The 15,429-nt window shown below is 45.2% G+C and overlaps 1 protein-coding gene across 1 annotated transcript; it reads right to left on the bottom strand.

The window, feature by feature from the left end:
* Nucleotides 1-2,894: 2,894 nt before the first annotated feature.
* On the bottom strand, nt 2,895-11,752 carry INSIG1 (insulin induced gene 1). The gene is made up of 6 exons (XM_035554538.1): nt 11,569-11,752; nt 10,407-10,775; nt 8,549-8,673; nt 7,852-8,018; nt 7,288-7,387; nt 2,895-5,162 (listed from the first exon to the last, which is right to left on the bottom strand). Exons 2-6 carry the CDS (start codon nt 10,756-10,758, stop codon nt 5,133-5,135), a joined length of 774 nt encoding a protein of 257 aa, XP_035410431.1. The 5' UTR covers nt 10,759-10,775; nt 11,569-11,752; the 3' UTR covers nt 2,895-5,132.
* Nucleotides 11,753-15,429: the final 3,677 nt, after the last annotated feature.

The following is a 15,429-nucleotide window of genomic DNA, read 5'->3' as shown; positions in this document are numbered from 1 at the left end:
TCAAAACAGAAAATTTCTACAAGACATTCTTACAAATTTCTGTAACACGGAAAATAACTGGAGAAAATGTTTAGAAATTGAATTCGCTCATCCCCCTTTTACAAAAAAGCCTACTTCAGATTTTTGGTAAAACACCGCAGTGCTAAACAACTTGGACCACTTTTTGAGGAAACCGTGTGCTTTAACCCCAAAAGCTGCAACGATTGTCCTGCCCTCCCAAAAGGAGGGACTTCTCAGTGATCTCACTGTCTCCTGCTCCCAAACGACCCCTGATGTTAATGGAACATCTCCTTTGTGTCCAAGGTTCAAGAACTCCACCTGTCCCCAGAGGGATCACGAGCCCCTTGTTCAACCATGCACGTGCCAGAACCCCTTGGTGACCGCAGGAGCGGCTGTAGGTACTGCTGGGCACCTTCCCAGCCTTTCTGTACGGCAGAAGTCAGTCTCCTCCAAGCTGTGGTGGTCCCAGGACATCTGATCTGAGGCTTTCTCGTGTCTCTTGGGCACACTACGATTCAAAATGCCAGACCCTGTCCTGGAGAACCCCGTGGTCACATCCAAGCTACTGACCTTCCTGCAGAAACACCTCAGCAAGCCGCCACAGGCCAGGTTTATTGGATGCGACCTTGGCTCCCCTCTGAATCCAGTTTATCATATTCTATTTTAGGGGCATCTACTTCAAGATGCCACGAAAAGGGTGGTTTTTTTGTGCATCATGCACAGCTAACAGACATATACAGCCTTCAGGAGGCCTAATATACAAATATATATTTAAACAGAAGGTGGTTCACTTAGATACTGTTAGAATACAGCCCTCAAGGCGTCCTGAGCAGGGCTAAAACCTCAGGACTACTAAATCTGACCCCTGTGAAGTCAGTTATGAGCTTCTCTGAAGCTATGAGCTACTCAGCCGCTTTTGATGAATCAGAAAACACCAGCACAAAGAACCCTCTGGACCACGTGCTGTAGGAGACAGGGAACTTGGAACATCCCTGGAGCAGCTACAGGAGCTGGCCTCCCCTTCCCAGCACCGAGCCCAGGAGAAGCAGGGCAGCCGTGTTTGATTTCCGTGTAAAAATGCTGATCTGTTTTCATTACTACAGGAAATGTTACAAGTTGGTGGAATTTCTGCAGCACTTGTCTGCTGTTTAATATAACAGGACTCTGAAACCACCTAGACGTGACTTACCGTAAGAGAGAAAACATTTACAGCTGGGGGAAACTTCACCGAGCAGAACTCATAAGCTCTGACCTTTCAGGACTTCTTGAGCAGTGATGCTTTATTTACAGAAATTATCATACATCCTCTGAGTTCCGTCTTTGAGAGTTAACCAGATCAGGCCAGCAGCACCATTATAAGCTACCTGCTTTCTTATCATGCAGCTGTGCAATAAAACTGCTCTACTCACCCCCGTGTTATTAATCTGTCATCATAACCAGCATTCGTAGCCTGCAAAGACAGAAAAGTATCATTGCACAACAGGATTTAAAGGCAGGGAAAGGACTACAACACGAGGCGGGGCAACTCACGTGGTACTTCGTTACCCAAGGAAATCACCATTATTTTTAGGGCACCGTCCTGGCCCCTTCACTAAAGGGACCTCTCCAGCTGTGTCCCCTGGAGACAGACACCTCTCAAAAGCTTCCCAGGTAGAACCCTTAGTGATCTTTTCTATAGAAGAAGTATGCTTTGTTCAATTAGTCCTGCATGTAATGCTTTGTTCTCATGAATTTTGGAGCAACTCCGATGTGCAGGAAGGCTACTGAGACTTAATTTCATTATTCACCTCAATATGTTCCTGCTGTATTCAGTGAACAGTCTATGGGCCCTCCTGTGGCTAATTTAGCACCTGCAAATCCCCACGCTTAAAACCAAAGGCAGAATAACCCACAGAATGAGCATGCAGGAACTAAACACAGGTCAAATCATCACACTTTCTGGCAAGACTGATACATACATACATATATATTTTTTTTTTCATGTAGAAACTTTGGGCACACTTCCCAGTCTCAAAGGGAGACCATCAGTCAGATGTCCTAGCTCTCCAAGACCAGGCTACATCCCAAATCTTTTTGTGCATGTTTTTTAATTCCTTCTGGCAAAGCTCAAGCAGAATTTGAGGGAAAGCAATGCACCTGGAGGATCTGGGCCATCCTCAGACCGGAGATGTTGGCTACTGCTTCAGCTGGCGTGCAGCACAGTTACATCAAACTGAAGGCAGGCTGGCTAAGCCAAAGCTGTTAAAAACCTCATCATGAAGGCTGCTCAAGCTAAACCAAGACTGCAGTGAAGTGGACAAAGATTGATCACAAAACCATTCTACTGCTTCCCCTACAAACACGGCAGCTTCTAGAAGCCCCAAATAAGTATATTTAAATAAAGTAAAATCAAGATATTTTTGTTTAAATTAGCAAGATGTTATCTTTCCTAAATCAAATGATGCAAGTCCTAGCAGTGCCAAGCCTTACCAGCTGTGCTTATTCCTCCTTGCTGCGTGCCCTCTAAGATGCTTTGGCATTCAATAATTCATCACTGCAGACAACCAAGCTGGAAGTAGCATGTTTACCCTGCACCCTCCGTATTTTATTTCAGATTATGAACTTCAGCATCTTGGAGGACAATAGTAATAGCGTGCTGTACCCTAGGTCACGTAGCAGTAACGCATACTTACGTCAGTTGGCAAAATAGCAAGACTGTTTTTCTTAAACCCCATAACCCACGCTGGAAATCCTTCTAAAAGTTAATCTTACAGATTCAGTTTAGGATTATTATTTTCTTTTTTAATACCACTGAGTATGCATGACTGACTGTTAGTTATGCAACCATAACAACTGTCCTTTTCAAGAAAGATTCCTGCATAATGTGAATACAGAGAATCCATGGCAAACGTGACTTGATCGTAAAACTTTAATAGTAAAAAAAGTGTAAAACCAAACACACCAATGAAAACTTATCAGTAAGAATGAGAATTTAAGTGTTCAAATTCAGAATAGTGCAAATTTTCTTCACTCCCCTCCCACCTCTTCCAAACTTAAATCACTTTGGTTCAGGTACCTCTAAGTATTGGCAAAAAATGAACTTTTGACTTACATTTTTTGGCTGCATTATTTTTAACACATACAGATCTAGCTTCAGGCTTTACAAATAGATCTTAAATATTTCTTTATCAATCAAATATATGTAGAGATCAGTCATCTTATATCCAGTTTTATGAAGTTTTGGAAATGGTTTTAAGATGGTTGCAAAATTGTCTCTCCAGCAGGTAGCACACAAAGTATCTGAGCTGATCCAATCCTGATCTGAAGACTTATGTGATTATACTTTTAGGTTTTAAGCATTTGAGAAAAGGATCTTATGCCAGTGAAATTACTCTTAATTCACACCAAAGCAAGATTAGAATCGGGGGCTGTTTTGTAATACCGTCTTTGTGCTAATCTCTTCCTCCTATGCAGAAGCACAAGCAGCAGTTATAGCATTCCCGTAGAAGAGTGAAAACAGCCAGGATGCTGCTACCTTGCCTCAACATCTTTTTTGATGGGTCAGTCTTTAACAGATACCTCTAATTATATCAGAACCCATGTAAGGGTGGAAACAAACACACACGAAAAATGTAGAATACAAAAAGGCAAATGCATAAAAGTTTACAAGTACACCATAACCACAAAATTGGAGTTTCTAAAAATTTGGGCTTGATGAAAGGTACAACAAAACTAGCTTTACTATTACTAGTTAAATAAATTATTGCTCCATTTGACTCCATGCAGCATTGAAATGAACTCAGAACCTTCTTCTCTTTAATCTGTCATAAGAAATGATCGCTATGTAAGAGAATACAAGGCTCAGATTTTTACTGTACATTGCACTTCAATTTTAAGACCTAATACTTGCTATTTAGGTCTACTGTGGTCTAAGCTATCAAACGAATACATTGTGCTCACACAACTACGTATTAAGAAACACCAAACGTTTAATGTAGTGACATAAGCACTTTTCTCTTTTTTTTTTTTTTACACATGGCAATCACAGATTGCAAGTTCTATAGGGTTGTGAAAAAAACAAGTAGTGATCTTTTATAAACTGAACTAAGAAAACAAGCTGTTCAAAATTCTTCACATGCAGTTTAAGTCACATTTTAGGCTTGCTTCTGTTTCCAATGTTTTTAGTCAAAAACCTCACTCAAACAGATGCAAGATCAAAAACAGCTGTAGGAGGAAACTGCAGATCTTCCGAGGAGTTGGGGCCACATCCTCACTAACCACAAGCACCTGCAATGCAGGTATCTTCAGTGACACCACACATTTAAAGACACCTGAAGGCTTTCTTTGGTGAGACACTGAAGCACGAGCATACTTTTAAGCAGGAATACTTACAAACACTTAAATTTCCTACTGAATTGGGCCAGATTAAGATTTGCTCAAGCTAAAATTTCTTGATAAAGTTCATGTTGGAACAAGATTGTCTCCAGCGTTCACCTATTGTACTGAAGTAATTTAGAAATTTCCAAGCCAGGTGACTTCAAGCTTTCCATCCCTTGAACTCCCTCCATTGCCAAAGTCAAACTTAATGCAGCATTACAGGTAAGGTCATGATTCCTTCATAAGACTTCTAAAAGCATTAGTGCAATGCTTTTAATCTGTTTTGATCACTCTTATTTTTAAATAACCCTATTTTTTTTTTTTTAAAGATTTGGATAAATACTATTCCTATTAAACCATACTTCATCATTGTTAAGCACCATCGATCTACTTCCTTTGGGCACTGATACAGGCGCTTGTAATTAAATTTCTGTTTCAAGGCTTTAAAAAGTGGCAGCTGCTTCAATAACTTACACTGGAATCTAATACTTGGAAAACTGCCACTTAGCCTGAATGCTTGTATTCAACTTGGTGTTAAACTCTTCCAGAGAACAGCCATATGCAAATGCTTATGCAGTAAATCAGGGTAAGATTTCAAGATAAGCAGTTAATTTCACTTGGCTATTCTAAGAGTGGATTAATTTTTTTTTCCACAAGTCATTTGTGCAGTGAGCCCATAGAGAGATTATTTTTTCTAAATAATCTTCAATTTAAAACAGGAACATGTCTTCTCAATGTTGCTTTCATGCTGGCACCATGCTCTCTCCTCCAAGGATTTAGTCATTGTGTGGTTTCTCTGGAATACCCTATGGATTAAAAAAATAACAAAAAGTATGTTATATTTTAACAACATGTAAGAAGTTACTATGTTATGCAATATTTTCAATAACTAGAGTTAGTTGACTATTTAGTCAAATTGGACAGTGACCTAGCAGACATGACTTTTTGTAAAAGCCCAACGAGGATGTACTCCATAACTGTGGACAGAAGCATCACCGTGGTTCTGTGCTGCCTCAATTTGTTCATTTGATAAAAAGCATTGGGCTTGGTAGATAGATTAATAAGACTTCTTCAGCCTTCCTCTCTATCTCAGTCTATTTATTTGCAGGTGATGCACAGCACTCACTTAATAGATATGTTTCATTTTTAATGGCCCTCTTTCAAGCTGACTTCGAGCAAAAATTACTGGATTTTCCCTGCAAAGCCTAGTATCAGATAGACTTGCTCATCTCCTCCTAAGCTCCTTTTCTAGTGTGAAACCCTAGTACATCAATGTAAGAAAGCATTTAAACAACTTTTATTTAAAATAGAGCTTGTAGTAAATTTTCATTCTCTTGAGAAGATGGAAATGGCCCCAGGTATTCAATGTGTTCACAGTTCTGCAACCCCCAAGCAGTAGCAAACAAATACTCATGAGGGCCATGTTCTAAAGACAACCCTAGTTTGCCAGACGCTGAGAATGATGGTTACAACTCAAGATGTACTGCCCTCCATCTAATCCAGCTGATGGGTAATGAAGGAGCAACTTTAGGTGGCAACATGCAGCAAGAGCTGCAGCAGCACCTTCACCTTCTCTTCAGAAATCAAACTATTAAATGTTGGGTTTCATCAAGCTGAGAGGGAGAAAGTTACTAATAAGTTACTAATATATTTTATTTAAATTCTACCTCTCTCCCCCATACACTTAGTCCTAAAGGAAAAAAAGCACATGCAGATTGCACATCCTGCTGGGATTTGAAGTGGAAGTAGTGAACTTGTATTTTAAAGAATGACAGAGCAAACCAAAATTGACTGAAATTTTAAGATTGTGACTGAGGTCCTGGGAAATCTGGCTTGATACCAAGTTATATCAGGAAATAATTTTTAGAAGAAAATATTAAAATCAGGTAGACTTGCCAACACTTTTTTTTTTAAAAAAAAAAGTCTTTTGTACAAGAGATTACTATTAATTTAGTGAAACTGAGAATCAACTATGTAAATTAATCAGTGGTGGTCGAGCAACATGGCTTTTTCCCCCAGCTTGGCTGCAAGCCGCTCCATCTGCTGTATCGAGTTCTGACCATCCACATCTGAAGTACATGAGTGTCTATGCCCTGGGTTAGAAAGGTTAGGCAGAAGGGACAGAAAGCCTGTTCTAGGCAAGACAGCTAGCTGCAGACTGACCTTTTTGCTCATTTGTAGTTCAGTCCCTAAAAACAGCTTTCCCCTTTCCTAAACAGCTTTGGAGACTTGTATTTCAGGAGCTCCTAATGGATAGACACCAAGGCCCTTCCTTCAGTGAAAAGGAAAGGCACCTAAACTACTTAAGGAAGTAGAATGGTTGAATGCTTTCCAGAATATAAAGGAGTTATGTAGGAAAAGAAGTTAAATTATTACTATCCATCAGTGTCTGACTGCATTTGACAACCAGACCTAAAGCTCATGCACAGCACCAGGTTTACTGTTAAGTACCCTACAAGGAAATTACTACTTAAGGACCTAGCAAATGAGATAACTTCCACTACAGCAACACATTTATGGAGTGATACTGGAACTACATGTTAAATGACCAGAAAGAACATAAGTGCTTTACTGCATGAGCAATTAGAACAAGCCTACCTGTCTTTCAACTTGCTAGCTACCTTAGATGTTAAGTCAAGCTACTGATAGAAAGATACCTAAGATTCTGACTGGATCTGGTCTACTGATTCAAGTCTCATTTAGGCTCTTGCTGGAAAAAAGTTTCACGCAGAACATACCCAAACACTTGCTAAGAAAATTCCCACTCCACTGGTAACACAGGTTGCATGTTTACATTTCAGCTCTTGGGAAGATAGGTATTAATCTCCCGATCTGTGAGTCATACCCTTAAAGGCATAGTTTGTTCTTGGAGTAACAATGACAGAAGTTATTTGGACTGCTAAAAGGAAATGCTAATTGTACAGTAGTTACCATAGCCAGCTGGCGTCCTATGTTTCCTACAGTCACACCTCCTGAGAAAAATATACACGGAAGCCAAGAACGAATGTAAAGAAAATCTGGGGATGTATACCTAATAAACAAAAGGAAATAAATGAGAAACAATGTATTATCATGTTATCATCACTTCACATACTGTTAACAAGATGCTCTAAGTTTCTCACCAGACCCAACCAACACAGAAACATAGGAGCAGAAATAGGGAGACCAAATTAAGTCTCTTAACTTACGAGCTTTAACTAGCCAATGTCCTTGCCAGCAAGGTTTAGAAATTCTTCTCTCCTTGGTTGGTGATGTACCAAGTCAGGAGATGTTTGGTTTGTTGGGGTGTATGGTGAAGGGACAACAGCTCAGTCTACCCCCCTCCCCTCCATGCTCCATGTCATCATTTAGAACAGCATGACAATTAGCTGCCTTAGACATATAAGATGCCTTATAAGAACACACCAAATATGTTAACAAGTAGTTTACAATACCTGTGCACCCCCTGCTTTAATTAAGACAAGAGTTGAAATACTATTTTAAAGTGTAACTTACTGATAAACACCATTATATACAAGGAACTGAGTTATCAGAGTTGCTACAAAGGCTATTGTAATTCCAAGTCCGAGACCACTTCTTGAACGATCAAATGTCCACCAGAGACCCAGCGATAAGGCTGCTAGAGTCAGGGACAGCTGGACATTGTTTGCAAAGTCTAATTTCTGGAAAAAAGATGTTAAGGACAATCCTTTTAAGTCTGCACACATCCTACTCAAACTGGAAGTGAGTATGATTTTGTATTTCTAGATACAAAATGGTAGGGATCTGCCTTTCAGACCTGCTGAGCAATTACAGCTCTTGCTGACTTTAAGTTTTCTGCCCAAGCCATCACCATTCAGCACAAACAACGCTCTTACTGAAGATTTTAGTGGATCTCACTAGTTAATTGTGTTAGTTATTACATAGAGAACACGTACAGATTAAAATAACACATTACCCTGTTACACTCAGCTACACCAGCCATACAATGATGTCTGGCCCTTCTCCATCCCAGAACCCCGTAACTACTTTTAAGTTAATTATGTCATCCGTCTTAAAGTAGATATTGCACTGTATTGCAGGTCTCAGAAGTCTGCCTCTGCCAATAGCATTATCATTACCTTGGTAATTCTCCCAGGCACGAGTGGAAGAGCCTGTTTCATAGCAATACACTAAGTACATCAAGCAACAACATCAACTAGTTGAAGGATACAGCACTTGCATGATTAATGCCAACGAAAACTGCTATGCATCGCATTACGCTGGCCCACTCTCTTTTGAACTTGTGCGGTTCCCCCAGGTGGCTGTCAATGCAGGGGTACAGCAGGCCAACGACAGCTGCAAGAGAAGCAAGACCACTTATACTAACCATTATACTCTGATTATTTCATTATTATTAAATATTAGTTTGGCAAGTAAGTGCTTGATAAAGCCTCCTAGTAGTGAGGTGCCTACCATACTACTGGAGGCAGGATGAAGAAAACAGTTGTTAGTATTCCCACCCCACCTCCCCAAGCTTTAGAAATGAAAAAAAAAACAGAAGACTTTTTCAAGCAATATTCTGTTTGGACCTTTATAGCAGAGATACATAGTGTGAAGTATCTGACTTCTAGCTCTTTTTTTCCCCCCATGAGGAAGTATCATTTCCCAGCCTGAGTAGATGCTTGCTTTATACCAGTAAATGAAAAAAAAGCTTAATTATAGTGAGGAATGGATTATACCTTTATTGCTCATGTGCAGGACAGCTCCTTTTACAAACTTGATTTACTGCCTGTGAATCAGGCCCTGAATTACTATTTGCTTGGACTAAGAAGTTTCTTGGCAGAGCTGCTTTCCCTCCTTCTTCTGGACTGTAAGGCAGCCTATGTTCCCATCCAAATTAAATGAATTTGGATATCAAATAGAGGCAGGGCAGAACTTAAGGAAAAAAACTGCCATCAGTCCTGTGTCAGTGAGAAGTATCTACTCACACTGTTAGCCAGAGTTTTACCTGCGTATAGCCTTTTCTCAGCCTTATGAGAAATGGTTGCAGAAGGGAAAAGGTTAGCGTGCTCAGTTGCTGGACACTTGTTTCATTCTTTTAAGGATTGCAACTCCACGTATTGTCACAAACCCTGATTAGACAGTGAGCTTTAATTGTTTAGGATGTTTGTTTCCTCCCCTACTTTGTTCTTCTCCTTAGACTCCTAAGAAAAGTCAATTCCATATGAAAAGAGTTACAGAGATACTACTGTAAGTTAACGGAACTGATACTGAAAGCCTCACTTCTTGGTGCCAGTTGCCAGGACTTTTACCTTAAGATAACAGCTACATGCCAGAGATAATCCAAGCATGACAGGACTATCAGAAGCCTCATTACAGCCTATCTCGTGGCACTTAGCATGGAGCTTATCAATCTTGCTCAACACCGCTGCATTTAAAAATAGCTAGGAAAGCGCTGTGAAAGCACTTTTAACACAAGCCGTGGTCACAACGGCGTTGTTTCTCTTGACCTGAACTGTCGGCGCTCCAACCCCCAGGAAGGCATCGCGTCGGGGTTCACCAGTGCCAGCAGGCGGCCAGGCACAACGCCGCCGGCCCGCTCCAAGCCCGGCGCGGCTCCGCTGTGCCCGTCCTGCGGCCGCGGCTGCCCCTCCGCACGTGACTTCCTTGTTTTCGGCCCCGCCCCTGGCCTGTTCGCGCCCGCAGCCAATGGCGAGCGCCGCCCGCCACTCACCAGTTCGGCGGCAGCCAATGGCGGCCCGAGGGGGGCGGGGCCAAGCGGAGGCGCGCGGGCGCCGCTGTTGCCGTCGCGGGAACGCGCCGCGGGTTGCGCCGCGCCTGCTGCTGCTTGCGGCGTGCTTCGGGGTAGGGGGGAAATAAACCCCAAAATACCCAAATCGAGGCGGTTTCGTGTTGTGGGGAGCGGCCACGAGGTTGGGGCACAGTGCTGGGGTCAGGGCACGGCGAGCTGCGCTGGCTGCCCTCCCCACGGGGGGTGGGAGGCACACACACCTCCCAAAATAACCCGCAAACAATTAAAATCCAGACATATACAGAAAAATGAGTCAGCCCCGACGCGTGCCGCTCACCTGCCGCCGTCCCGCAGCACGGGGGCACCCACCAGGCGGAGGAGAAGAGCGTGGCGATGACCTCCTCGGGGAACAGCGTCACGTTCCTCTGCACCTGCAGCAAGTTCAGCACCAGCGCCATGAAAGCGCCCACCACGAAGAGGACCACGCTCCGCTGCACCAGGTGCCGGCTCCAGTTCAGGGTGCTGCCCGCACCGCCGGGGCTCCGCGCCCCACGTCCCACCGACGCCTGTGAGGGGCCTCCGGAGCTCAGCATCTCATCCGCCTTGGTGGCCGCGTCGCCCGGCTGCGTTTTGTGCCTCCCCCTGGCAGCACACGAACAGCTCCAGGCGCAGCTCTCCAGCCTGGGCATCGGCCTCGCTGGCAGCCCTGCAACGCGAGTGGGAAAACAACCGGTTATAACAAGCCTGAAGACGAGCACCGTGCTATGGGGCGAGCCGTGAGGAGATGTGGCAGGAGGGGAAGGAGCCGGGCCTGGAGGCAGCAGGAGACCAGCAGGAGGACAAAGATCCTCACTCCACTGGGATGGGGGCTCCCCTTCCTGTCAGGATAGGGCCCGGGGGGCTCCCGTTGCGGCTGGTGGGCTCCCATTCCTGTCAGGGTCCGGCCCAGGGGGCCCCTTTCAGGGCCGGGGGGCTCCCATTTATGTCAGGGTTGAGCCTGGCGGGCTACTCTTAGGGCCAGGCGCTCCAATTCCTGTCAGGATCGGGCCCGGTGGGCTCCTGTCAGGGCCAAGGGAACTCCCGTCCCTGTCAGGGTCGGGCCCAGGGGGCTCCCATTCCTGTTAGGATCAGGCCCGGGGGAACTCTGGTTAGGGCCGGGGGGCTGCCATTCCTGTCAGAATCAGGACCGGGGGGGTCCTGTCAGGGCACAGGGGCTCCCATTCCTGTCAGGGTTGAGCCCGGCGGGCTACCGTTAGGGACGGTGGGCTCCCGTTCCTGTCAGGATCTGGCCCGGTGGGCTCCCCTTGGGGCCGGGGGCCTCCCATTCCTGTCAGGATCTGGCCCGAGGGGCTCCTATCAGGGCCGGGGGGCTCCCGTTCCTGTCAGGACCCACAGCTTTGAGGCTCCGACCCCCCATTCCTGTCACAACCGGCCCCTGGAGCCCCCAGTTCCTGTCACGACCGGCCCCCCTCCCTCTTCCCACCGCCGCTCTCTCTCACCTCAGGCCCCCGCCGCCTAGCCTCAGCCCGCGAGGGACGGGACGAGAACAGAGACCGCCCCCACCGCCGTCCCGCTCCCGGCGCTCGGGTTTATAACCGCCGGCCGCCGCGGTCACGTCAGGCGCCGCCGACCTACCGGCGGCCGGGGGCAGCGCCGGGCCCCGCCGCAGCCGCCGCCCCGCCCCGCGGCGGAGGGGCGTGGCTAAAGGGGAGGGGGCGTGGCTAAAGAGGAAGGGGGGGTGGCGGCGGTGGGCGGGGCCGCGGCGCGAGCTCGCCGAGCGCGGGAGTCGCGCGCTCAGCCCGGCGGCGTCGGGTGAGGCGGGCGCAGCCAATGGCGGGCGGGCGGCTGATATGACGTGCGGGACACACCACCCGCCCCGCGCGCGGCCCCGCCGCCCCGCTCCTCCCTGCCGCCCCGCCCCGCCCCGCCGCGGGAGCGCGCGTCAGGCGTTACCTCATGGTGGGGGGAGGGGGGGGAGGGGGGAGCGTTACCTCAGCGCTGAGGCGGCAACGGGAGGGTGGCGGGCGGTGAGGCGCCTGAGGGGAGCTGAAGGGCAAAATAATCGTGTAATCACAGAATCATAGAATCATAACAGAATGATAAAATACATGAAATACACAATCACAGAATCATAGATTCATTAGGGTTGGAAAAGCCCTCCAAGATCACCTGGTCCAACCATCCCCCTACCACCAGTGTCACCACTAAGCCATGTCCCTAAGCACCACGTCCAACCTTTCCTTGAACACCCCCAGGGACGGTGACTCCACCGCCTCCCTGGGCAACCCGTCCCAATGCCTGACTGCTCTTTCTGAGAAGAAATGTCTCCTCATTTCCAACCTGAACCTCCCCTGGCACAACTTGAGGCCATTCCCTCTAGTCCTATCACTAGTTACCTGTGAGAAGAGGCTGACCCCCAGCTCCCCACACCTTCCTTTCAGGTAGCTGTAGAGAGCAATGAGGTCTCCCCTGAGCCTCCTCCAGACCAAACACCCCCAGTTCCCTCAGCTGCTCCTCACAGGACTTGTGCTCCAGTCCCTTCACCAGCTTCGTAGCCCTTGGTCCTAGTTCAACCCAGTTGTGTTTCGTTGATGTGTGCAATATAACAAATGTCAATAAATCATATGAAAAGAAGGACATCCCTTGTGTATGATAAAGTGAAAAATTCGTCTAGTGTATGGCTATCCCTTCTGATCTTTCATCTATCCCAGCTGGTATACAGAGCCATAGGATTGCTGAGCCTACTGAGCAACATGCCTTTTGGACTAGGTTCTGTACTGTCTTTGAGCTGTATAAATTGTTAGTGCCACTGCTAGAAGTCATAGAAGAGACTAATGTTGTTCTCTGAATAGTGACCAGCTTGGGATCAGACCAGTTCCACCTCTTAGTCCTTACTGCTGGACTGCCACATATGCCGACTCTGTATGTGGCTCTGTAGATGTTCACTTTCTATTTCTGTTTTATCCCCATAGTGTACCGAAGCAGTTTTGGTTTTACTCTCATATGCTAAAGTTATCTTGATTCTTCTGTCAGATTTTTTGAGATGTTGAACAAGATCGGTAATGTTTTTAGCTAGTTCAGAAGTCCCCATTAATTTGAATTTTGAGCATGCATAACTATATTCAGTTTGTTTTACAGTATAGGTTTACTTTAGTCTTTCTTCCTCTAACTTCAAGTAAGTTGAAATGTCAATAAATAGAAAATTTCTTTCATTCAAGAAATCTCACACCTTTTCCATCCATCGTTTCTGAAGTGGCTATAATGTTGATTAAGAGGTGACTGAGGAGCTGACTGAGGAGCTGCCTTCTGCACATACACTGCCAGTTTGGTTTTGTCGTCGTGGAATGGCACATACCAGCATTCTGCCACATACACCAGCAAAATGTGGTTGTGCCAGTTAATTCAGAGTTGCTGGTTTTCATCCTGGAAGAATATCCCTTTTCCTTCTTCCTGCCTCACCAAGTGTTCTTGTGTTAGTGCAGCTGGAGTTTTGCTTGTTTCTTAGCCTCATGAGTAGCTCACATGGCAATGCAGAACTGTGTTTTGCATTACACCATTCATTTCCTTTCCTTCATTTTTTTTTTTTTCTGACCCAGTGGACCTGCACTGTAAGTTTAAGTTAACTATTTTCAGAGAAGACAGCCTTACTGTATTGTCAGCACTTATGAGTTCCTCTGCAGAAACATTTGATTTGTTCCAGGCAATCACATGCAGACTTATCACTTCCCTTCATGGCAACCGTGTACTCGTTTTGAATTGACACAGGTGATTTATGTATATTCCTGGAACACTAAGCAATATCTTCAGCAACTCTAAATGAGGGCTAGAGTTCATTCCCTGGGAAATTTTCTTCTTGAATCACTTCAAGATTTATCAACAGGACTGCAGATCTGAGATAAAATGACCCGTCTTTGTAAGAAATTTCTTTTGGAGTTGACCTAAGGGAAACAAATACTAATTCATCCTTGCTTGTGCTACATCTCTACTTTAATCAAAAAGATATCTTTCTGTATTTTTTTTTTCCCTAAGTCCTACCCATCTGGGCAGAGTTCATGTTCCCTTGTGCTGCAGACATTTGCTAGTTATCTTTCCTGAAAGAACCTTTTAAGCATTTTTTATCCTGTGTTTTCCTTTCCTCATGGGTATGTCTCCTTCACTACCTTCTGCAGTATCTTTTTCTAACTTTTTTTTTTTTTTTCTTCCAGGCTTCTTTCAGACAGCAGAGACCAACTTCTGAGATGGTAAAACTTGCTGCAGCTTTGCTAAAACCAGTGGAAGCAATACGAATGTACACTAGTTGAGAACTATCCCCAAGCATATTTTTCATGAATTTACCTGCTTAGAATGGTTAAGTGCCCCATTATGATTGCATTGCTTTATAGTCATAATGTCTTGGATTTCCTTTTCCTAAAAAGTGTTAGGCCTCTGCAAGCTTTGATTAATGCCCGAAATGTTATGCTTAGCGGTTATTTCTGGAAAGAAGTGCTCAGGTGTCTCTGTGAGGTTAATGACAGCTATTTTTATCTCTTTCCTTAGCAAAGGCAGCAGACTCTGGAAGTACTCAGCATCATTACGTAAATTACAGAAATGATTTCACCTGCTCTTTCCTGCTTTCTGCATTAAGCTGTGACATTTCTGAAATCTGACAACCCGCATGTCTCACAAAGACTGTGTCGTGGGCCTCTTAAGCAGGAAACTTCGGATAGGTCACTACCGAATACTAGGGCATTTTGTTTTCCTCCCTGTTCACAATAGACCAAAACCTGAGCTGGCTGCTGATACAATCTCAGAAGGCAGCGGTAGAGAATCACAGAAATAACCATTTCCTCTGCTGCTGAACGAGATGTATTATCCCCAGCGCTGCTCGCCCTCTGCTTCACTGGGGACTTCTTGGATTTTTATTCACCTTTCAGGCTTTCTCCGATTGATACAGAGAAAAGGAACTTGCCTGGTCATAACCTAAACCTTAATCTCTCGTGTCTCCATAAAGGGATTTAGTGGCATGCATTGTTTGATCCCTGATGCCAACTTTATGCTCAATAGTTCCAAAAATCTTTTGACACGGGCTGCAGTTGATCAAACTGAGTTCTTTGCTTTGTCGGCTGTCTTCAGCCGTAGTTGGGTGAATTGTCAGGAATCTTCACTGAAGCCTGCGGGTTGCGCGATGCTTCCTCAGAGATCCCAGGACCGCAGTAACGTGGTGCCTGCAGAATTGTGTAGCACAGGTTTGTGAAATTGCCCAAGTCCCAGTGCAGGATCTCGTTAAAAGCTAAAAGGAGAAGTACAGGGAGTGATTACATGGTACAATAAGCAGTATGCAAAAAGTATGGACTGGTGACAAGACGAACCCCAGCCAGAAC

This window comes from Cygnus atratus, chromosome 2, assembly GCF_013377495.2.
Source record: "Cygnus atratus isolate AKBS03 ecotype Queensland, Australia chromosome 2, CAtr_DNAZoo_HiC_assembly, whole genome shotgun sequence".
NCBI lineage: Eukaryota > Metazoa > Chordata > Aves > Anseriformes > Anatidae > Cygnus > Cygnus atratus.
Note: the sequence above shows the minus strand (reverse complement) of the source record. Positions and strands in the feature narration are given on the sequence as shown.